The sequence below is a fragment of the Bubalus bubalis genome, chromosome 16, assembly GCF_019923935.1.
Source record: "Bubalus bubalis isolate 160015118507 breed Murrah chromosome 16, NDDB_SH_1, whole genome shotgun sequence".
NCBI lineage: Eukaryota > Metazoa > Chordata > Mammalia > Artiodactyla > Bovidae > Bubalus > Bubalus bubalis.
Window position 1 is genome coordinate 29,702,193 of NC_059172.1, and position 18,334 is coordinate 29,720,526.

Genomic DNA, 18,334 nt, shown 5'->3' on the forward strand with positions numbered 1-18,334 from the left:
CAAGTTTTGGAGTAATTTATTACACAGCAATTGATAACTAATATACAAAGGGCCATGTGGGCTGAAGGAGAAAATGGGAGAGGGCTTAGCAGGCAGCCCAGCTGGGGCAGTGGTCTCCCCAATCATCAGCAGCAAGATGCTGATGTGGCCCTAACAATAACTCATAGAGGACACTTGTTTTCATTTATTCATTTAGGAATATACGAAAGTCTGACATGGTATAATGATCTCATCAAGAGAAAGCAGAGTACACAGAGGACTAGTTGCCCCCCTGGCCCCCTCTCTCAGAAAAGGCACAAATATATGAGGTTTGGGTTCGGGGAACTTCTGTTCTGGTACCAGTCTACTGCTCAGGCCCCTCTGTAAACAGGAAAGGGGACCCCTTCCTCACATCCACTGCTGAGGATGTGGGTTAAACAAGCGAGGCCACTGGCAGGCCAAGGCAGGGTCTGTGCTGGGTCCATGTCATCAGCCCCCTGAGGAAAACCAGTCACTCCAACCAGAACGTGATGGGGCTTGATAACCCAAGAGATGGTTCATCTGGACAGCTCCATTCTCCAGCACAGGAACATTGCCACCCTGATCCTCTCTTTGGAGGCCAGTCCAGGCTCAGATTTCAGAGACTGGGGCCATGGGGGGTGGCAGAAAGGAGAATCAAGCTGGAATATTCCAGGTGCTTATCCCTGCACTCTTCAACATGGGAACACCTGTTTCCTCTGAGTCTTTCCTTGGCAAGAGGGTTTAGTCCTGCAGTCAAGCATTGGGTAGCTGGGCATAGAAATGTTTGTATGAGAGGAGGCTTCTGCCCCTCATCCCTCAGGGCCAAAGGGCAAATAATCTAACTGGCCTGAGTCACTAATGACTGTCCTTCTTCCCCAGTTAACCAGGACTGAATTTTCTCTGTAATTTGGGGAAGGAGAGAAGAGGGGTTGTGAAACCATAAAGGCCCAGATGTGGCAGCCCCCACCTGGAACAGGACAAACTGGAACTGAGAGAGCTTGAAATATTCCCTTTCTCCTTCTTAAAAAAGACCTAACATTGTAATGGTTTAACAAAATTATTATAATTTCTTTTAAATAACCCACAGACACCCATGACGCTTCCAAATTTACAGAACAAAAAGCACTTGAGAACTTGGTAGAAAACGATTTGCAGATGGTTCCTCCCAGAAGCTGGCCCCTGCAGACAGGCTCAGTTCACCTCCAGGACCTCGGTCTCCGGGAGGCCAAACTTGGTCTTATGCTGGTCGAAGAGCTTCACCAGGGCTTCCATGTACATGGCGTGGTACAGATCGATGTCCTGCTGCCTCGGGTGCTCCAGCTTGGGGATGGTAATGGGCTCACCCACTGCAGGGAGGGGGCAGAGGCCTCTGGTTAGTCAGTGCCATTTGGCCCACCCTCCCTGGGCATTCACCATGATGCTCTTGGCGGTGACCTTGTGCTATGAGCCAGCCACGTGCCAGGAACTGTGCTGGAAGTGCTCCATTTCAGGTTGTCCCTTTCAAAGATAAGAAGACTGGGGCCCAGGGTGATGGGAAGGGACCTGCCCAAGGCCACCTAGCCACTAAGCAGCAGGTGGGATCAAGTCCAGCTGCGCTCACTGCTCGCAGTACTTAGTTGGGAGCTCCCATGAGAGGTGTGGGATCCAGGAATGGCTTTGCTTTTGCCTGCTCTGGGCACGTCACTGCCTCTCTGAGCCTTAGTTTCCTCACTGATCACAGGGGGACCCTTCCTTACAGGGCTTTGCTGAGGATTCTGTGCAATAATGCGATATGCTATGAGAACTGTGCTAAGGGCAGGAGAAAGGGACCACTTTCACAAATCCATGCGTAATTTTATTTTTTGTCATCCTCCTGCTTCCTCTCTGTACCCAGCTCATCCTGAAGTCCTATCAATGCTATTTCTGAAATTTCTTCCAAGTTCATGCACTTCTCTTCCATCTCTGCTGCTATTCCCTCTGTCCAAGCCAACTGCTACTACAAAAGACTCTGGACTGGTCTTGTGTATTCCATTTTTGTCCCTTCTAACTCTTTTTTCTAGGGCTTCCCTGGTGGCTCAGCCGGTAAAGAATGTGCCTGCCAATGCAGGAGACGCAAGAGACGTGGGTTTGATCCCTGGGTCGGGAAGATTCCCTGGAGAAGGAAATGGCAACCCACTCCAGTATTCTTGCCTGGAAAATTCCATGGACAGACGAGCCTGGTTGGCTACAGTCCATGGGGTCACAGAGACAGACACGACTGAGCAAACAGGCCTTTTATAACTCCTTTTCTATTCAGGAGTCCCAAGGATCACGCAGAGTCGGACATGACTGAGCGACTGAACTGAACTGAAGGATAACGTTAAAATGCAAATCTGAATCTCCCTTCCCCCAAACCCTCAAGCAGTTTTCCATTCTTAAGGTGAAGAGCAAACTCCTTCACCCTGGGCACCAGACCCTATCCTTCTCCAGCCACCCTGTACATGGAAATGTTCCTGCTGTCTCACAGACATCAGACCTGGTATGGTGTATAACAAGAGTCAAGGGTGAGTCTGGGTCATGGGATTTAAAATGCAGGAAGTTGATCTCTTTGAAAAAAGGACAAAGCAAAACTTCTGGCCCTGATAACAACTCAAAGTATTTATGTGAGCTTTGGCCCCTGAAGTCCATGGCTTGTGGCCTCCATGCTCTTGTGTGAGTTCTGGATTGTGAACCATTAACAGACACACACACACTCCTACAATAGATAATTCCTTGGAATCCTCTAAATTGTCTCATATAAAAGCAACACAGCATGGCTGGGGGTGAGGTGGAGCCAGTTTTTTGCTCCACTTCTCATAGACTTCTGCTCCAATCATATTGACTTCCTTCTGTTCCTCAAAAATCTATGCGATCCTGCTGTGAGAACTTCATTTAGGCTATTGTTTCTGACAAAAAGCCTCTTTCTCTTCTTTTTTTCTGGATAATTCCTATTCGGCCAAGAGTGTAAGAGTCACTCCTCCCTGAGATCCACTAGGACCCTCCAGAGCACATCCATCTCACACGCCCTGTCGGTCTTTACTGTAAAGGGGGTCTTCCCTGATAGACTCATGATCTGCAAACACAGAACTGCTGAGTCCTGCTTTCTCATCCAGACAGCTTGGTTCATGGTAATGGAACTATGCCCCATCTCCCACCCACACCCATCACTACTATCAGCACCCAAACAGGTCCACGTCCTCATGGTTTAGAGCACAGACATCAGAGCCAGGGGCCTGGATTTGAATCCTAACTCTGTCACTAAATTAGCTGTGGCACCCGAGTTTAGGGGAGCTTACCGACAGTGGTGATGGGCTTGGAGTAGGGCACCAGCCCCCAGGTGTCAGAGGAGAAGAGGCCTCGACCATGGAAGATGCATGGGGCAAAGCCAATGTATTTCTGGAACTTCTTCTGCACCCACCGGCCCCAGGAGCCCTCCTCAAAGATCACCTGCTTGTACACCTCATTCTCCCCAAAGGAGTAGGTGGGAACCAGGTCGGCTCTGGAAGAGAGAGGCCAGGGTCTGTCTTGGCCCAATCACTGGCTTCTGTCCCTCCTGGCAGCCTCAGAGGCCCCAGACACCAGCCAAACTGCCCTCCCTCAGGGCTGTACAAGAGTCACCCGGGGGACCCCAAACCACATGTCCCCTCAGGGCCAAATGAGGACAGGCCCCCTGCCCCTGTTGGCCGGTGGGGATCATGTCAGGGTTTTACAACGTGGCCCTGACCAGGCCCCTTAGCCTCACTCGATTTTCTGAAATGGAAAATGGGGATGGCATTCCTGCAGAATTCTGCAGGATCCAACAGGGCGGTAGAAGTAAATGTGCTCTAATGAAATGTGCTGAACAGGTGGCTACACAGAATGCGCCTCTGGTTTTCTAGAAAAGGTCACAGAAACCCAAGCTGCCCTGCTCCTCTCTGCCTGTGCTCAGGGTTACTGCTCCAAGAAGCCTTCCTTGATATTTCCAGCCACATACCATTCTCCTTCCTGGCCTTTCACTCTCCTAGCTGTGTGACAGGCTTTGGCATAGGGCACACAGTGCTGCCTCTGGGCCTGACGGGCCTCTCACCCCACCTGCCGGGGCCCAGGAGACTCAGGTTGCATTTTTGTCCACCCAGCCGCCCTTGGCCTGAACCTCTGGTCTCCAACATCCCCTTCTCCACGGATGGTTAACTCCCTTCTCTGCCTTCCTAGAATCTGGGTCCTGCTTCCAGGAGCCAAGGAGCTGCTGACCTGGGCTGAGCAGAGCTGTGGCTGGGGTGTGGGCATGTGTGTGTATACACGTGTTCTGAGACGCACTCACCCATGGCGCAGGGCCAGTTTCACAAAGCCCTTGCGATTGCGCAGGGTGACTGCATTCTTGCCGGGCATGGAGCTCAGGGATTCAGCCGCGCCCCCCACCACGATGATGATGGCATTGCCACTCCCATTCTTTGAAAGCAAGTAGTCTATGGTGTCCCGGTTCACTGGGCAGATGCCTGGGGAGTGGAGGGGCACACACAGTTAGGGACGGACTTCCTACCTTCTGCACGTGGTCAAATAGAGACGGAGCCCTGGATTTGGTTCCCAGACCCAGAGCCCAGCCACTCAGAAGAACAGCCCCAGGTAAGTCATTCTATTTTCTCAGCCTCAGCTTACTTATCTGTAAAATGGGGATGACACAGGGTTGTTTAGGGAATGCATTCATTTGGCAAACATTCCCTGAGGTCCTAACTCTGCTGAGTGGTGCCAGGTGCCAGGGAACCCCAGTAAGTCAGGCTGGTGGGGATCAAGGTGGATAGAACATGAGAGTCATGGACAATGATCAGATTGTGCAAAGGGCAGCACAGGGCCTGGGGATACCCAGAAAAAGGGGTCAGAGAAGGTTTCCTAGGGATGACGTTATGCTAGTTGAATCCAGAAGATCATATGAACAGTTCTCTCGCTCAGCCCTTGCACACCAGGCGGTGGCTGGCCACATCTCACAGGACCAGGCACTAGAGCACAGTGGATTGGCTTCCTGGCCAATGGAGAGGCTCAGACAGGGGCACTCAGAGGTGGATTCTCACCTCCAGACATCAGGTACTCCCGCAGCACTGGCATCCGGAAGTTGCCGGCCAGCGTGGCCAGGTAGGGCCTTATGCCGGGGAACTTCTTGCTTACTTCTGTGGCCTCTGTGCTGAAGTTGCAGAAGGCACCCAGGCCCATGATGCCATGGGGATGGTACCCAAAGATGTAGTTCCTGCTGGTCAGTAAGTTGTGTGTCTTCACCAGCTGCAGGGAAGACCTTGGGTCAGAGCAAACTGGCCAGGAAGGGGTACCGGGGAACACCCAGAGGTGAGGGAAGCACTGGGCGTGCCCTGCCCCCCGGAGTCTGGGTCTGAAGGACTGGAGTGGTTCCCCCTAGACCTCAGACTCTCATCACTGGGCCTCAGTGCTGGGAACTTGAAAGTCACCATTGGACTTCGAGTCCCTGGGAAAGGAGTAAGACACTTCTTCATTTCCCGTTTTTCCAGCCAAACACACCAAGTCCTCTAATTGTACTCTGCCAGCCTCCTGCATTCCCTCCCTCTGGGCCCAGCCCCCTCACCACAGCCAGAGTGACTGCTCTAAAAGCCCAGTGAAATCTCTGTCACTCTCAGATAAACAGGGATGTCCAGCTCCCATCGGGGTAAAGTCCAAGTCCCTAACTTTGGCCAGAGAAGGGACAGAGCATCTGGCCTGAATAGAAACTTCCTCCCAGGCAGCCAAACTCAGGTCAGGCTCCAATGCAGGAAGGACAAGGACAAGTCACAGCCCTGGTGCCAGCCACAGTGGGGGTGGGGAGGTCAGCTGTGCAGCTGGGGTGGCTGACCTGAGGTGCTATCCACAAAGCTGTCCTGGGATGGTCTCAAGGGTGATTGGCTTCCTCGGGCCCACCCCCTGCCCTGGGGCTGGCGGCCTGGACAGTGGGGTGGGTGGTGCAAAGTTGCCCTAATCCCTGAGCACCAAGAGGCACCCACCCAGCACTACAGGGAACACCAAGGGGGTGGAAGGTGCTGAGCGGGATGGAGAGGATAGGCATTCTGCTGAGAAAACATCACTTTTTTCCCAACTAGAAAAATACTGAATAATAAGACAATTTAAAAAATACAGGAAAGTCAGAAGAAAATAAAAAACCTGTCATACTTTCCTCCAGATAAACCACTCTGACGTGTTCAGTTTTTTTTCTACTCAAATACACATTCTTTTTTAAAAATCCCCAAACTGAGGTCATATGGTTGGTATGACTTTTATATAACTACCTCCCAAGCATGTCAAAGCTATTTTTTTCTTATCAGAATCCCTCAGTAACATGTCTTCTCACAGCTATGCTACATGAATAGGATTGTTATCAAGCCTAAACTGATAAAAAGCTTTGAAAAGCTTCTCAAGTTTCCCTCAGAAATAATGCTTCCATAGATATCTTATTTTTGTCTTCATGTCTGTTTGCATTCTTAAGACAAACTTCTAGAAATGCAGCTCCTGGGTCAGAGAGTAGGACCACTTTGGTCTGGTGGGCTGCCCTGCCTCTGGAGACAGGCTGCTGGTAACATTCCTACCAGCAGGGCCTCAAGGCTCCCCCTGCCCTGCGCTGGGGCCAACTGGAAGCACAGTCCCCCACTACCAGCAGAAGAGCAAGGGCCAGCGCTTCTATGACTCTGGATTTGGAAACTGCCTGGCCTAGGGAAGGACCTCGTGCTCAACTTGAGGGGGTGGGGTGCTGGTGACTGGTCTCCAGGAAACTGAAATCTGAACCTGCAGGCAATGGAGGCCAGAAGGGGATGGGAGTGAAGGTAGCTGGCACACCTCCCAGCTCTGCAACTACCAGGACATGTCAGCGTGAGCCAGAACCCCTGTGCTGTGTGCCCGGATGCTCGGGACACTCGTACTCTTTCCTCCTTTGTTGCCTTTGTTGAGCAGATTAAAACTGCTCAAAACCCCAAGTGATCTCCAGCTGCCCACCACATAAAAGGGGAGTAGCAGCAGCTGCATCCACGCCTGGTGGGGATGCAGCTTGACATGAGCTCCACAAAGCAGTGGTTCTGGGGTTTTGCCCCTGAGAGCAGCTGCGCCCACCACTTTAGCTTTCGGGAAAGCCAGAATGAAAAAGCACCTCATGCCAGTCTCCACAGAGGAGGAAGGCATGGAGGTGAGAGCGGAGGCAGCCAGTACTGCGATGGAAACCTGCTCCTGAGCTGAGGGCCAGGCCCAGGAACCTGCTGGACGGCGTGGGCTGGAAGAGCCCTGATCTGGGCCATTTCTTTGATTGTGAGGTAGACTGAGGCCCAGAGAAAGGAGTTGCTGCTTCCCGGGGAGGTCACAGCAGATTCTTCCCTACCTCTAGACTTGGCCACCCAGCTGTGCTTTCCCTGGTCCTGAGTTACAGATGGGCCACTTGGCGGAACCTTAGCTGGTCCCTTAAATCATTTCCTCCCTGCACCCCAAGCCTCTATCTGGTTAAATGAGGTGTCCTGCGGCAGAGTGCAGGTTCTTTGTCCCCGGTGCAGCACCCAGAAAAGTGCAGGCATCTGATATGGCTTTGATCTGACTTCGTGCCACACTCCTCCCCTTGCGTGGACAGTGTCCTCTCGGAGGGGAGGAGGAAAGGCAGTGCTGATGAAGGCTCTGTTGATGTACCTGATCTCGTGTCTTCTGATTGTTTCCAATGGCAAAGTCTCAGCCCCAGGCGCTGGCCAGGCCAGGCCTGCCGGCCGACACAAGCCTGCAAGTCACCCCTCACACCCTGTCTCTCCACGGCAGGCACAGTGGTCAGATAGCTTTGTCCCAGCCTGGCACCTTATAGAGGAGGAAACTCAGAACCAGAGAGGAGCAGAGACTCGCCTAAGCTCACATAGCGGGGCACTGGGTCAGAGGAACGAAGGAATGAGAACACGGGCCCTGAGGCAGACACTGCCTTGGTTTCTATACTAGCCTCGCACCTTGGGACAGTTCCTCCTCTCTGGGCCTCAGTAGGTCCATCTGTGAAATCAGGCAGATGGACAGATAAGTGACTGTAAGCTCAGAGAGTCTTTCTTAGTCTCTTCTCCAAAGACCCTGCCCATCACCAGGCACTGCCCACTCCTCTTCCAGGTAGCCAGTGGTCCTGGTGGCTGGCAGTGAACACATAAGCCCCACCTCTGCTGGGAGAAAGGATGCTTTTTGGGCCAGCTGAGCAGCTCTGGTGGCAAAAACCTTCACCGACAAGGGTGTGGGGAGGTATAGGTGGGTGGGCACAGTTAGAGAGCATTCCCCAACCACTGGCAAGAGGCCAGGAAAAGGGTGTGGAACAGAAGGGTCATATACGACTCCACCAATCCTGACATCAGTTCACAAAGGCCAAACCTCCCTGCACAGAAGAGGAGCCTGAGGTCTCGAGGGTCAGGGACTCTGCCAAGACCACCACCAGGCAAGGGCAGAGCCCAGGATGAGGCGTGAGACTCATCAGGCGTGAGCCAGGATGAGGCTCAGCCTGGCTTTGGTTCTGGCATGACCTAGGGCCCCTCCCAGGGCCAGCTCGCCTGGGCCATGTGGAGCCAACCCCCAGCAGACTTCTTGGAACAGAGGTGAGACAAGGGACATGGGTTTTGTTTTGGTTCTTCAGGGAGGGTAGAGATCAGTGGGAAAGGGTACCTGTCTGTCCCAGCTCTGACCAACAGTCATCAGGTCATCCTGTTCTGGATGGAGGGAGCTATCAGCCTTGAAGAGGTTTCCTGGGGGGCAGGCTACTCTGGGGCCCCCAAAGAAAGAGCCCCAGAAGAGAGAAAGAGTCCATAATCCCTCACAATGAACCATAATTTACCACTTTTCTAGCATGTGAACAGCTCCATTTTACAGATAAGGATAATGAGGCTTAGTGGGCTTGAGAAAGCATGCTCATAGTCCCATGTGCAGAAAGTGACAAAGTCCAGCAGGATCCATTAGAAGGACGAGGGCAGGGACCAGGCACACTCTTCTGCATCCCCATGCCCAGCAGAGCCCAGCAGTGCACAGGGACTACAGTGTACTAACAGAGAGGCCAGAGGACAGGCACAGGACAGGACCTCAACCCGGATCTCCAGCAGCAGAGCAGAGGGAGGGAGCCCCGTGAAGTGAGGCTCAACCCAGCGGGGCACACCTGGACTGCATCTCTCCCAGAGGAAGAGGCAGTAGGAATTCAGTGGGAAAGAGCGTGGGGCCCGGATTCTAATACTAGCCCCGGCACGGAGTCACTGCGCAACTTGGACCAGTCCTTGTCCCTCTTTGGGACTCAGTTTCCTCACCTTCAAAATGAGAGGGTTGGGTCCTATGAGGCAACATCCTCCTAGCAACAACAGCCTTGGTTTCCTTGCGGCCAGAGAGACAGGGTCCAGAAAAGGGAGGAGCAGGGACCCTGACCCCAAAGGTCCTGTGGAAACTGGGCCCAGGCTGGGATGGGCAGAGGGAGCCAGCCCGGCGTGCCACCCCTACAATACTGAGTGCAGCAGAAAAATGCAGGGTTACCTGGCCACCTCCCCCAGGCAGCAGGCCAGGATGCCTCAATCGCTGACTCACAACAGCAAACACACACCACCCTGTGTCATGCACACTCCCACATTCACACACGCTTTCTCCATTCTTCAGACCCCACTGATTTCTGCCGGGTTACCTCAGCACCTGGGCTGTGCCAGGGCTGGGGTGCCGGGCGAGCTGCCTAGACAGGTCTTTCCCCTGCAGGGAAAGCCTTCAGGATTCTGCCAGAGTTCTCCACCATCCACCAGCATCACCCACGTGCACCAGGGCCTAGATGCCCCGGCCCTACCAACCTGGCTTGCAGACCACCGGCAGGGGGCCTGAAAGAATGGCACTGAAAGCCAGACCAAGCCACTTTTTATCTTGTCAGGACCTTGACTTTGGCCCGAGGAGATAGATGCTCAGAAGACCAGTGTGGGAGCAGCCAGTGGCGCAGGAGGAAGGATACCCAGAGATGAACTTAGTCTAAACTGGCTGTCTGCGGGAGACAGCACCTCAGCTTCACCCAGGGTCAGACTGGGCTGCTTCTCCTGCCTCTCTCCTCCAAGCCTGAGGGAAGCGCGAGGATTTGTCCAAGCGTATCTCTCGGAGCTCTGCTGCATAGGGGGGTAGTGTGCTGTGGTGGGAAGTGTCCAGACTTGAACCAAGACAACAGCTGGAGTCTTGGCTCAGTTCCCTGTTAGCCTCATTCAGCTGTGCTGCTCTCTGACCTTCAGTTTCCTCTTCTGTAAAAACGGGATAAAATGAATACCCACCATACAGGGTGCAGCAAGAGTTAAAGGAGACTCCTTGGGGAAGGCGCTGCCCCTGAGAAGGCTCCCGGTGAATAGAAGTCCTCCCTCCCCCTCCACCTTCTCCCCATCCTCCCCATCCCAGGCTTCTTGCTCAAGCTCAGGCGCTGTGTTCTCATGATTTTCCATGCCCCTTCAGTGCTGCTTCTCTTCAGGATGGGGTTCAAGGAGCAGCACCTTCAGAAGCCTTTCCCAAGCACTTCAGCAGTGAGGCTCTCACTCTTCATTCACTGCACACCAAATTTTCTGGCCCCTTATTCCCATGACCAGGACCCCTGGTGACCCACCCACGACTGGCGGAGAGAGGTGAAATTTCTGTAAGATCTTCAGAAGGAAAGAAAGCCCCTCACACCTATTGCTAATCTTGGTTCAGACCAGATAAACTTGGACTACCTTAGTATTGCTCTTGATAAATCACTTCCTTTTTTATATTTTTTGGCTCCATCATGCAGTTTGCAGGATGTTAATTCCTTGACCAGGGAATAAACTGGGGCATAACAGTAAAAGTGCTGAGTCCTAACCACTGGACCACCAGGGAATTCCCAGTCACTATCATTTTAAGTTATGACTTTAATATTCACTGAAAGCAGACAAGCAATGGCCATAGTGTCTACTATTATTCCTGCTCCTTACATCATCCAGGGTCTCAGTATCTGAAACAGCTTTTAGATCCAAATGCTAGAAGTCTTGTTTACCCAAGGAACAAAGAAGCTTCTTTCTTTCTGAAAATGAGGATCAATAACTAGCATGCTTCCCTTTTTGCCTTGGCTGCCAGGAGGCTCAGAGGTGACCATGAAGTTCAATCACTGCAACTCTGTTGACACTTATGGATGAATTACTAGTATGTTTTCCTCAAAGTCTTGATTTTTCTTCTTACCTGGTACACAATTACATGTATGTATCTTAAGTTGCCTCAAATCCTGCATAAAGTAGGGTAGAATATCGACAGATGCTCATAGTGGGAGATGTCACCTAGTTCAACCCTGCACACATGATCGCTGTGGATGGGTAAGTTAAGGCTTGACTTCAGATTTCCCATCCATTCCCACCCTCCCAAGATAACACCCGCAAGTTTTTACCTGAATGGGAAAGTAGTCTCGAAAGTAGCGCCACACAGCCCAGTTTCGGACCCACTGTGACCTCCTGCCACCTTCCAGGGAACAGAACACAGTGTTGAGAAGGAGTAGGAGTGGGGGAGGGTGATGTTCATGCAGAACCAGTGTGGACCCCTGAGCTAGGTGACCAGCACCCTGGGCAGCATCCTCCCCCTCCAAACCCCTTTCCATGTTCATTCCCTCACGTTATGGACACCCGGCACTGAGTGTGAGCTCCGGAAAGAAGCATGATGGTGACCTTAGAGACTCCCCTGCCTTCAGAACCATGCCCAGGCTTAGCCCAACACTATTCACGTAGTAGGTGATAACTAAGGAAGGGGCAGTACCCACGACGAGGAACTTCAGCTTGTGCAGGAGGGAGTGTCCCGAGGGTGAGGGGGTCAGGCAGGGTGACCTGTGCTCCTACCTTTCTTGGGTGTGTTCCAGTCAAACACCAGCCAGGTGAAGTAGAGCACGGCAATGAGCCAGCAATCGGTGCAGAATGTGTACATGAGGATGACGCTGCAGGCCACTCCTGGGGGAAGGCAGATGGTCCCGGGTCAGGCCTGTGCTCCCGACACGGGCTTCAGTACCCGCTGGACACAGGGTCACTAGGCGACTGAGCGTTACTGTGGCCCTAAGCTAGGCACAGCTGGGGCCCTGGGCAGAGGGCCATGGGGAGGGCGGGGTGGGGAGTGGGTGAAGATGCTCCTGAGAGGGGCAGGCTCACGGGGACATGAGCCTCATCTTCTAGATTCTGATGGGCTGTCCTAGCATCAAGAGGCAAGTGGGCTCCATGCTGTCTGGGCAGCAGCACCATAGGTGATGGACATTAACTCAGAGCCTTACAGCTGTCCTTTCTGCCCCTCCTTGCGTGTTCTCCTCACCTGAGTGCCCACCAGAGTGACTGTGGATGAGGGGAGGGACCTGCCAAGAGCCTCTGTATCTCAGGACTTGGGCTGAATCACTGTCTTGAGTGTGAGGCAGGGTGACTTTTACCCCATTTTAGAGATAAGAACACTGAGGCTCTAGGGGGAGGGAACTAGTCCTAGGTCACCTGCTGGGATACAGGCAGAGCCAGGATTCAAACTCAAGCCTGACTGTTAAGTCCAAAATCTGTACCAGGCTTTAGGAATTTACCCCAAACTAGAAGGCCCAGACTGCCACTGGAGGGACCCAAGAGAGTGGGATTCCCGCCCCAGTAGGCGGGCTGGCCCCCTTCCCACATAACTGAGCACCAGGCAGTCCCCGACCAAAGCCCAGAGCCCATCAGCCTCTCTCTCAAAACCCCCAGCAGCACACTTGAAGACTGCTGGGGCCAGCTTCTAGGGGTCCCTTTATTCTGGGCCTACTGGCCATAAGACTGAATAACCTGGCACAGAAAGCCCTCGTCAGGGCTTCTATCTTTCCGATTTTTACCAAGGCGTCGAAGCAAAGCTCAGACCTCATCTCCAACATCATGCCATCCTCCTACATGGATCTTTCACCTCTGAATTCTCTACATTGGGGGTGGGGCACATCTTTGCCCCCTGTCACTTAGCACAAGGCCAGGGGCATCAGGTACTCATGCTTGGGAGAAGGATGGTCTCTGGCCAGCATCCCCTCCACTGCTGGAAGGGAAGCCAACCCCGGTTGCAGGTCTCTCTCTGTTGGGCGCCGCACTGATCACAGGCACTCCCGGGCTGCCAGGTCTTAGATCCCATGCTCTCTTCTTCCCACCATGCTCAGTCCCCTTCAGTTTCTCGAGGGACAGGGGAGGGCCAGACACACACTCCACGAGCCAAAGGGCAGGAAAATGGTAATCCCTTGTCATCTGCAACCCAGTCCTGTTCTAAGCTCCTGAGCTAGCCTCTTGCCAAGGGAGCTAAAATGGTACAACTATCTTGGGACCGGTAGTAAACACAGAGTGGCCAGGTGTCCGGGTTTTCAGGACCACCTTAGGAGTGTGACATCATAGATGGGGAAGATGAGTCTCTAAGTACCTGGAGCCAACAAAACCTTGTTAAAGGCCAGCTGTGAAGTACTTGAGGCAGCTTGGTGAATGGCAATGTTTAAGTTAGGGCCACTTACACAGTCACTCACCTTGTTGAGTGGTTTGCCCCTGGTTCCCTTTCTTAGGCCTGGAAAAAGGATCACAAGCCCCCTAGACTCCACAGGGTATCCAAGTGCCTTCAGAGGCTAGATAGATGCTCCAGGTGGGCCTGGGCAGGGTTGTGAGGTTCAGGTTAAGATCTGAGCAGCCTGGAAACCTAGCTGCTGTCAAAGCCCTAACTCTGTTGAGGGGCACCAGGACCAGAGTGGGTGGAGCCCCAGGCTGCACTGCCTAAATGTCTGGGCTCTCTGGGAAGCTGGGAATCCCTGTCCACTGTCCTTACTCTGGTGCTGAGGCAGCCTGGGAGGAGGAAAAGAGAACAGATGGAGAGTCCGGAGACTGCATTCTAGTTCGGGACTTTCTCAGCTGGGGGCCCTGCTCCCTCTAAGCCCCGTGTGTCCACAGCTGTTGCACTGGTATCTGCCTCCCGCAGCAGACTCCTTCCGTCAGAAGGCCCTTCAGTTCCTGGGCTCCCTGGGAGCCGGAACCAGGTCAGACAAACTTCTCCAGCCCCAGCAGCCACCCCTGCTGCTGCTGCTAAGTCGCTTCAGTCGTGTCCGACTCTGTGCGACCCCACAGACGGCAGCCCACCAGGCTCCCCCATCCCTGGGATTCTCCAGGCAAGAACACTGGAGTGGGTTGCCATTTCCTTCTCCAATGCATGAAAGTGAAAAGTGAAAGTGAAATCGCTCAGTCGTATTCGACTCTTAGCGACCCCATGGACTGCAGCCCACCAGGCTCCTCCGTCCATGGGATTTTCCAGGCAAGAGTACTGGAGTGGGGTGCCATTGCCTTCTCTGAGCAACCACCACAGGAAAGGTTTATTGAGCAAAAATGAGAGAAATCCATCACATAAGTTTGCCTTTCTCAGAGACTAAGCCCAGTCCTCTAACAGGGGGCTCCCTGGTCCATTCTTGTAGGGCAAGGGACTGCAGCAGGAACCCCACCCCACCCCCCACCCAGTCCCCTCGGGTCCAGGAGATGTAAACAATTTTTGGCTCCACATGCAGAAGGTTCAGGACCCACCTTTACAATCACCCCTTCCATAGAACACAGTCAAGCTCGTGATTCAGACCTGCTCCTCAAAGCCCATGAGCGGGCAGCCTATGGCTGCCCAATGCAGGGAGGCAGCAGTCAGGCCCATGAAGAGCATGGACACGCTCTTACATGAAGCTGGGGCCCTGCTGGCTCACTGGCCATGGCCCATCCTTGAATCTCCATTTCCAACAGGGTGTTGGGAAGATTACATGAGATAATGTGGGAAGAAGACTTCTACACAGTTAAGTGTCCAATCTGGAGATCCATGGACTTGGATGGGGGGAAAAAATAACATGTTAATGCTCCTTCATCTCTTATAGAAATGCAACGCTTCCTTAATTTATGAATGTACCAGACTGCAGTAGTCTTAGCAGTCTTCATGGCTGCTGCTAGATCTTTTTATTTAACATAGTAACAAAAAATAATGTGTCACTATATGTGGAATCTGATTTAATACGTGTGTGTTTATATTTTAATACCATTGGCTTCCTTTGAAATCCAATGTGTTTTGTATTATGCATTTAAAAACTCGGAAATAAACGACCCAATCAAAAAGTGGGCCAAAGAACTAAACACATTTCTCCAAAGAAGACACACAGATGACTAACAAACACATGAAAAGATGCTCAACATCACTCATTATCAGAGAAATGCAAATCAAAACCACAATGAGGTACCATTTCACGCCAGTCAGAATGACTGTGATCCAAAAGTCTACAAGCAATAAATGCTGGAGAGGGTGTGGAGAAAAGGGAACCCTCTTACACTGTTGGTGGGAATGCAAACTAGTACGGCCACTATGGAGAACAGTGTGGAGACTCCTTAAAAAACTGGAAAGAGAACTGCCATATGACCCAGCAATCCCACTGCTGGGCATACACACTAAGGAAACCAGAATTGAAAGAGACACATGTACCCCAATGTTCATCGCAGCACTGTTTATAATAGCCAGGACATGGAAGCAACCTAGATGTCCATCAGCAGATGAATGGATAAGAAAGCTGTGGTACATGTACACAATGGAGTATTATTCAGCCATTAAAAAGAATGCATTTGTATCAGTTCTAATTGATTCATTCAAATGAGGTGGATGAAACTGGAGCCTATTATACAGAGTGAAGTAAACCAGGAAGAAAAACACCAATCAGTATACTAACGCATATATATGGAATTTAGAAAGATGGTAATGATAACCCTGTATGCAAGACAGCAAAAGAGACACAGATGTATAGAACAGTCTTTTGGACTCTGTGGGAGAGGGCGAGGGTGTGATGATTTGGGAGAATGGCATTGAAACATGTAAATTATCATATGTGAAATGAATCGCCAGTCCAGGTTTGATGCATGATACAGGGTGCTCGGGACTGGTGCACTGGAATGACCCAGAGGGATGGGATGGGGAGGGAGGTGGGAGGTGGGCTCAGGATGGGGAACACATGTACACCCATGGCGGATTCATGTCAATGTATGGCAAAACCAATACAATGTTGTACAGTAAAAAAATAAATAAATAAATAAAACTGGGATTAAAATAAATAAATAAAAACTCGGAATGAATAAGGTTTAGAGCCTTAACCAGAATACCAGGGGGACCCGTGGCACAGGAACGGTGACACAGAGTCACTCCATTGTTCCAGAGGGAGGCTGACAGGGCCACAGCATCCTTTGCAATGCCAGGCAAGCCTCTGCCAGCAGATGTGGGTGGCAGTGGGAGGGAGTGCCTGGGGCTGCTCAGGGCAGTAATTAGCAGCAGCTCAGCAGACCTGCCCGTCCATGCAGGCTTGGCTCCCACCTACACAAGGATTTCAGGAAGATGCTGGGCCGGTTTCCGGGCTGTGGTTAGACTTGATCAATCAAGCTCGGGGCAGTCCCTGCCACACGCTACAGGAGTCTGGGGTTCTACAAGCCGCTCAGCATCTCATCAGCCAAGCTCTGACCCACTAAGATAATAGGACAGTGGTGGCTTCTGGGTGCAGATGAGGGGGAAGGGAGCTGGTACAGCAGACTGGGCAGGGGCCTGGAGGCTGGAGTCCATGCGGTCTTGCACTGGTCCTGTCACTTCCTTCTTATGTGATTCTGGACAAGGCTCTGCCCTCACTGGGTGCCTGATTCTTATCTGAAAACAGAGGGGTGCTCTCTACTCCAGGATTCTAAAAAATTGGCCAGGCAGGCAAAGTTGGAAGTTTGAGCCCTGAGGGAGCCAGTTTAATCTGCTCTGTTCCCTAGACCACTGTTCCTTTATCTTGTTAAGGCCCATTGCTGTTGTTCAGTCGCTAAGTCGGGTCTGACTCTGTGACCCTATGGACTGTAGCACACCAGGTTCCTCTGTCCTCCACTATCTCTTGGAGTTTGCTCAGATTCATGCCCATTGAATCGGTGATGCTATCTAACCTATGCTTTTTCCAGTAGTCACATACGGATGGGAGACTTGGACCATAAAAAAGGCTGAGTGCTGAAGAACTGATGCTTCTGAATTGTGGTGCTGGAGAAGACTCTCTTGAGGGTCTCTTGGACTGCAAGGAGATCACACCAGTCAATCCTAAAGGAAATCAGCTCTGAATAGTCATTCGAAGGACTGACACTGAAGCTCCAATACTTTTAGATTCACCTGATTCAAAGAGCTGACTCATTGGAAAAGACCTGATGCTGGGAAAGACTGAAGGCAAAAAGAGAAGAGGGCAGCAGAGGACGCGATAGCATCAGCGGCTCAATGGACATGACTTTGAGCAAACTCCAGGAGATAGCGGTCCATGTGCCTCTGTAAAAATCTGAGGATAGCAACTGCCCTTCATCCAGAAAAATGTGAACATAGTCTCACATGGAATTTTCTATCTAGTCTTAGGGGCTCATAGGCCCCCAAAGCCCACTCTTGGGCCCTACGTGAAGACTGGCCATTTCAGACCAGGCACGCCAATTTCGGGCTCCCTGGTGAGCACTCCAGGCTCCTGTTTAATTTTTAACTCTGCCACTTAATGAGCTTCACCATCTCTGAGTGTCACTGAGCCTCTATGAATCTCCATTTTCTCACCTATGAAGTGGAAAGCCTAGTCCACTGTGTGTGTGTATGTGTGTGCATGCACGTGTGTGTGAATGTGCGCACGCTCAGCCATGTCTGACTCTTTGCAACCCCTTACACTGTAGCCCACCAGTCTCCTCTGTCCATGGGATTTTTCAGGCAAGAATACTGGAGTGGGTTGCTATTTCCTTCTCCAAGGGATCTTACTGACCCAGGGATTGAGCTCACATCCACTGAAGGGGCTCAATAACTAGCACCCCCATTCCATCACTCTGCCCTGCCAAGGGAGGGAGGGGCAGCTGCTGCCCTGGAAATGTGGTCTCAGAGGCCCCAAGCCTCCTGGGAGGACGGCTCAGCACTGACATGGTAACTCCTGATAATCCCCATAGGCCTGAACAACCCTGAAGAGTGGGCCACCCAGAGGGACTCATTCGGGCACTGGAATGTACTCGGTGAGGCTCAGCAGCTGGTGTATCTGCCCTGACATGTTGGGGAAGGGACACCTGGCCCTGGGGAAGAGGAGAGACTGCTGGGGGAGCAGGGCCTGGCTCAGGCAGGGGCCCTTCCTCCTCCTGGACGACCCATGGTGCCCTGACCCTGGTCTGGATGGCAACCCAGGAGACAGGGGCACCAACCCAGACTTGCAGAAGAAGCAACTCAAACACTAACGTGGGAAGTGTCAAGAGAGGAAAGGAGAAGCTTTGAGCAGGCTGCGGAAGCAGCTGGGGGCGGTGTTCAACTGCGGGTGGGTGAGGCTGGGGCCAGGGGAGCTTGGAGGGTGTGTCCCAGTAGCAGCTCCCGTAGGTTGGGGACCACCCCC

At 52.3% G+C, this 18,334-nt stretch overlaps 1 protein-coding gene across 1 annotated transcript in view; it reads right to left on the reverse strand.

Annotated features, from left to right (window-relative positions):
- Positions 1–18,334, reverse strand: part of DGAT2 (diacylglycerol O-acyltransferase 2) — a 33,321-nt gene continuing 14,987 nt past the window's right edge. Inside the window, exons 3-8 of the mRNA XM_006045187.3 lie at positions 11,796–11,903; positions 11,354–11,424; positions 5,043–5,247; positions 4,298–4,472; positions 3,294–3,496; positions 1–1,346 (exon numbers count right to left, since the gene is read on the reverse strand). Of these exons, the coding sequence (XP_006045249.1) occupies positions 1,192–1,346; positions 3,294–3,496; positions 4,298–4,472; positions 5,043–5,247; positions 11,354–11,424; positions 11,796–11,903 (917 nt within the window). The 3' untranslated portion in view covers positions 1–1,191. The remainder of the gene's footprint in view (positions 1,347–3,293; positions 3,497–4,297; positions 4,473–5,042; positions 5,248–11,353; positions 11,425–11,795; positions 11,904–18,334) is intronic.